The following is a 6,248-nucleotide window of genomic DNA, read 5'->3' as shown; positions in this document are numbered from 1 at the left end:
TTTATTGGCCACACAGGGCTGCACACAGAGGGGACAAATACAATTGTAGAGCTTTTCTTTTAGAAGAAACAAAAATTCCGATCAAAAGGGATCGGTAAAAAAAAAGATAGATAGATGGATAGATAGATAGACAGATAGATAGATAGATAGATAGATAGATAGATAGACAGACAGACAGATAGACTTTGAACTACGGGTGACACAATATATTGTGCGATGTTTTATGCGATAGACCGAAACCTTATTCTTCAGCCATCTGCAACACTGACAGCTTGCTGATTCCTCTATGTAGATATTTATATTTTGACAGCGTGTTTGTTATTTTTAATGAGCTGTTTCTTTGTTGTTTTATCATTTAATGAGCTATGTTTTCTATGATTGTTTCCGGATTGGCAACATTGTATTGTACGTTGCTTGCCTTTATGCTTTGTGTATACAACAGCTTGTTTACATGTGACACCAACTTATCGTTGTAGTCAACCGTAAATACACTGCCTATGTCGACGAATACTTAGCAAAGTTTTCTCTTTTATTAAGTAGATGTATCATTTACATGAGGTTCTTTGAACATTTCGTTGTTGTTTGAATCGTCGTTTTTTAAAGGATGTTTGTGCATGTTTACAAGTAACCGGACGATAACATGCATACTTAATTAGCCATTACCGGATATTGCGTCACTTTTCGAATGAAACTTTGCACGATATTGGTATAGAAATTATTGCTAGGGTTTTGTACTTGGTTATAGAAACAACAGTTACTATCCGTGAAATTTATGAATTAAAGGTGGAGCTTAAATAGCCCTCTCCATTACAAGCTTTAATCACTGAAATAATCATTTATTTTGCAGAAGAACTACGATTTTCAAGCTATTTAGTCCTACGCATTATATTTTTTTATTATCTCCTGTTATTGTTGCCATTTTCACATCATTCCATTGACAATGGAACAAGGGGAACTACGTTCTAACACTTTTAAGTAGTTTCATCAGTCCAGTGCTATAATTACATATAAACATACTTACATACATACATTGTACACCACACGCGCACACACACTCACACGCATACCCTCACACACACCCACACACACCCACACACACACGCACCTTCACACACTCACGCATGTATGTACACCATGCGCGGACACTCACACATGTATGTATGCATGTATGTATATATGTGTATTTCATACACAAACAAATATATTTAATATATTTGATGCATCTAATTTTTTTATCCGCACAATTGCCTCTCTCTATATATATGTGTATAGTGTGTGTGTGGGGGGGTATGTGTGTGTGTGTGTGTGTGTGTGTGTGTGTATGATCATATTTATGAAAATGCCAATCTGGAAAGTGAACCTAAGATTACAGAAATTTATTTCAACATTAAATATATGAACGGAAGAAGAAATAACCTAAACTCATCATATACTGCAATCTATGTATGCTCAAAGATAATAATGGTAACCTATTTATCTTAATTAAAAATGTTTCATCTATGGATAAACTTAAGTATATTCGCTACCGAAGCATCCTGTGTGCCAACGTCATCTTGCTGAAATTACATTACTATCAAAGAGTAAATGAAAGATTTATTACTACAGCAATAGTAATAACTGTCCTTACCATCTTAATTAAATGAGTTTAATTTTTATCGAATATAAAACGCCCACAATTTGATTTAAGTACACAACTTTTCCACAAAGAAGCAAACTGGCTTATAAATATAAACTTATCCATATCATAGAATTCTCAAATTCAACAAACTTCAACAAAATTTAACGATACTACTATAATACCATCAGTGCTAACAGCAACTTAGAATTAGACTCTTATACTGCTGATACTAAAGTAGGATACCGCGGGCGAGTATCTGATGGTCAATGTTAATTGATCCGAAGCTCAATATATTCTTAACATTGAAACTATCTTTGACAACCTAGCAGTGATATAGGATGATGATATTTTTGAACAAGTATACAATACAGCCGTAAATGACCACCATTTAGGACAAATATACAGGAAGAATTTTCCAAACCAGAACATGATATAATAAATGAACAGCAGGAAATTATCAAAAAGTTGCCTAGGCAAACAACATGAAAGAAACATATGAAGCCCTTAATTTCTTGATGTTTCAAAGACATCACTAACCAATCGCAAGGAGAGGAGTACAAATATCTTGAAACCAGTGTGTTCCTCATGCCGTTAACCATGCTCATATATCACCTTTAGTATGGTTAGACGGAACTTCAGCCGACGTTCGAAATATAGCTCAATGTATACAAAACGCTATTTGATATTCTTACAAAGTCATTATACCGCCAAGGTTGTATGGAGATGTTTAGAGTAGCTACTTATTAACAAAATGATAACAAAGAAACCGCAAAAAACGTTAGGGCCGTGATTCCGATAGTTTGTTACGCAGGTAGATTATAATAACAGTTTTATAAATGTGTGATAGCCCACGAACACTTATAAATGCTGTTTAGTAACTTCACAAGAGATAAACTCTCCAATAAATCTAACAGTACATTTTCAAAAATCATCCTGCTGTATTTGTTTTCTCGTTAATCCGGTTATCATATCTCCTTATAAAATATGGGGTTACTGAAATGATGAGCCTAAAAACTTATCTCAGGTTTTCTTTGAGAAGTATTTGGAGCTCTACACATCACATTTTAAACGTGTCTAAGTGAAACTCTAGCTCATTTCGAAAGACACTAGAATAAAATTTGGTGAGTTGCGTCGTCCATTTATAATGGTAAGATAAGAATAAATTATGCCTTATTAAGAAAATCTACAGATGAATAAAGCCAGGGGAAAACTATACGAGATTTGAACAAGATAAGTAACGACACACTCATTGACAAATTGAGAGCAATAAATAAAAAAAAATTAAACAGCAAAGCAAGCATTTTTAATACAAATTGTTGCATTGTAAAAAGATATCGCTTTAGACCTCTGAAATACACGTGTTTCTTTAAAGTGGACATTAACAGACTTAACGAAATTTCAGTTTTATTTGAAATTTCAACATTTTTTTAAAAATGTAAAAAAAACCTGTAATTCCTATGCAAGGAAGACGCCCTCACTACACCAGGAATGGACTATAACAACGAATCGGCATTTCTGGTAGAGCAAACGGCTCAGAAGCTATTTTATTCAATAGAATAGAATAGTTCACTAAGAGAAATGCAGATGGGTACTTAACACGTTAAACACAGACCATGGAAATGAATGACGCAGGAATCTGTTATATAGTCCCGATATTTTATAATATCTCACCTTGAAGGTTACCTTTAAGCAATCCAGGAGCAAGAAATTCCCACCAAGAACCATCTGCAAAAGAGACAAAATCATCAGCTAACAACAAGTTTAGACTATGCAACAGCAAAACAGACTACATTAGTCACAGCTGCCTAAGAATAATTTCGAGTTATTACCTTCTCATGACTAAAGAAGTAGCCAGAACAATATGGAATGAGGTAAGAAAGATTTAACAAATAACAATGTATAACTATAAGCACGTTGAAACTGATGGATCAAAAAAAGTATTGGTGGAATCTGAATTTTAAGCATCGTAACATGTTATACTATGAATGTTTGTTATCAACTTAACGTCGACAGGGTAAAAGTACTGATCAAACAGTTTAATCCGACAGGATAAAAGTACTGAAGAAAAAATATACTCAAAGAGACTACTGATGAAATGTTAACGAATGCAACTCAAAATACACTTTCACCACTCATTGGTATTACTGCAAGAAACAAGCAACAATTAGGTTAGACGACTGGTTCTAAATGCGCCTGAATTCGTAGTTCTAGACAAAGCTCTTCTTTTACAATTTAGTCATAATAAATGAACATATATCAGAAAAAATAGTAACCTGAAAGGTCTTTTAATATTTACAGAGTAGTGGCCACGCATGGAAAGATGAATAAGGCAAAAAAATCTTTTTAAATATATTTTCTTTATAATCAGGTCACTGAGTGGGCAGCCAGTGAAAACAAACATCATAACAGCAATCATATCTATATGTAGATATATAGATAGATATATCAACATGCAGATATATTAATATTGCATATGAATATATCAACATTACATACAAATAAAAAGAAACCATGCATGGCTAATTGAAACGCATGGTTTAGAATGCTGTCAATAATGACAGGAGAATTATAAAACCACTTCGACTTGTATACGAAATATCATTTCCCATTTAGAAGAATATATACTTGCGATTCAAAAGCAAATGATAACTACGAATACATTTTAAGGAGTTGAGCAAAAATTACTGATGCACTTAATATCCACAATTTCCAGCTTAAATATCGATTGTTACATTTTATTTGAAGATTATATGTAGTCTTCAAGACATTACTTTCCTATCAATATACAACACCACCAACACGAAACATTCCACTCAAAATCTTGGAGTTATTGAAACACAATCCACAATGGAATGTGCAACTCGTTTCCTCGAAATGCTAGAAAAAGCAGATGAATTACGCCTAAAAAGCTGAATGACATATTCGATAATACAAATCTGGATTCAATATTTGCAAGAATTATGATAGAATATCTTTGATCAGCGTTGACATGAGACTAAATAACAACAACAACAACTACTACTACTACTACTACTACTACTACTACTACTACTACTACTACTACTACTACTACTGCTGCTGCTGCTGCTGCTGCTGCTGCTGCTACTACTACTACTACTACTACTACTACTACTACTACTACTACTACTACTACTACTACTGGTTTCGTGAAGAACAGCAAGAGATATTCCTAGGGAGATATTTTCAGTCATTTGCTTAGTTTTCTCAGATGGATCAAAAGAAAATACGTTTGCTGCTTGATCTTGTAGGCATAAATATGGTGTATTTCTGGTTAGTTTCATTGCGTGATGTAGTGAAGGCATCGGCAAAGAAGTCTTGTGCGGTAGAGTGTGTTCCATTACTTTGTTTAGGCGCAGATTGTGTTTCGGATTGACAAAGTCGTCAGTAAGCATGTGAGAGACACGGATAACTAACGATATTGTTTTAGAAAATTCAGAATAGCAAACAATTCAGTCTTTGTACTGGCAAACTTAGTGTTGGAGGAATGCTTGTGCTAATTGTGATGAACATTGAGATCACGACAAGGAAGCATCTACTTGGTTGCTTGACCTGTTATAGATGGATTTCAAAATCTTTTTCAAATCACACCATATTGTATTAAAAAGGTAAACTATGCTGGCTAATGTAACCTTACAAATACGTCAGTAAACAGGATGTTTATGGCTGGACTGCCTTTGATCATAGATCTGTTCGATCAGAGCTGACATGGGATAAAATGAAAAACAACTTCTGAGATCCATGAAGTGAGATGGTTAAAAAGCTAGTTGCGATCGGATTTCAGAGTACGAAAGGATGGAGAGAAGTTTGTAATAAAAATTCCAAGTCAGAGTAACATCAAATATGTCGATGAGTATGTTGGCAAGTTGAACGCTCGATTCTATTTCCATGCAAACACAACCTTTCAGAGTATAAATCATAGTGACAACAATAAAGTTGGGAGGATATGTAGAAGACGAGAAGTTTATGTTTTTGAGAAGAATAGGAGGGCTGGTTAGCATGCTAACGAGGCTGCGTTCTCGGCGGAAGGGAAGTCTACCGAAAGAATACAAAATAAACTTGAAAACGATTTAAGCTACCTCAGAAATGAAACTGTCATATTTAGTGATATTCAATGATGAGAAAATTGTTGGTTATTAAATGCAAAACCATATTTTTAATTAATGATTGAATTTCCCTGTTTTTTCCTTTGTGTCTTAGTTCCTTCTACATATTCACATACATGCACATATACACAGATTCGCGCATATCTAAGAGTGTATATACGTGTGCCTAAGTTACGTATTACTACAAAAACAATAGGTGTGTAAATTGGTTGATATGCTATAGTAATATAATGTGAACAGTCACGCTCCTATGGTCGTGATAAGAATGTGGATAGTGGTAGTTTTACTATCGTGGATATGATATATATAAACAGTGTTATAACAAATAAAAATATACAAGAAATAATGTAAAAGTGAAATATAAAGTATAAAATCGGAAATATTTGCGTGAAGATGATTATTATCGGAGATAGGAAAAGAGTGCGATAAAAGGCATATATATATATATATATATATATATATATGTGTGTGTGTGTGTGTGTGTGTGTGTGTGTGTGTGTGTGTGT

At 33.9% G+C, this 6,248-nt stretch overlaps 1 protein-coding gene across 5 annotated transcripts in view; it reads right to left on the bottom strand.

Annotated features, from left to right (window-relative positions):
• Window positions 1-6,248, bottom strand: part of LOC106876842 (LIM/homeobox protein Lhx9) — a 253,651-nt gene that overhangs the window by 125,018 nt on the left and 122,385 nt on the right. For 4 of the 5 annotated variants that reach the window (XM_014925596.2, XM_014925588.2, XM_052969744.1 and 1 more), the window contains one exon: window positions 3,290-3,343. The exons of the other annotated variant lie outside the window; for it this stretch is intronic. In XM_014925596.2, coding sequence (XP_014781082.1) covers window positions 3,290-3,343 — 54 coding nt within the window. The remainder of the gene's footprint in view (window positions 1-3,289; window positions 3,344-6,248) is intronic. 5 annotated transcript variants of the gene reach the window in all.

The sequence above is a fragment of the Octopus bimaculoides genome, chromosome 1 (assembly GCF_001194135.2).
Source record: "Octopus bimaculoides isolate UCB-OBI-ISO-001 chromosome 1, ASM119413v2, whole genome shotgun sequence".
NCBI classification, from domain to species: domain Eukaryota; kingdom Metazoa; phylum Mollusca; class Cephalopoda; order Octopoda; family Octopodidae; genus Octopus; species Octopus bimaculoides.
This window is presented reverse-complemented; position numbering and strand designations above follow the sequence as displayed.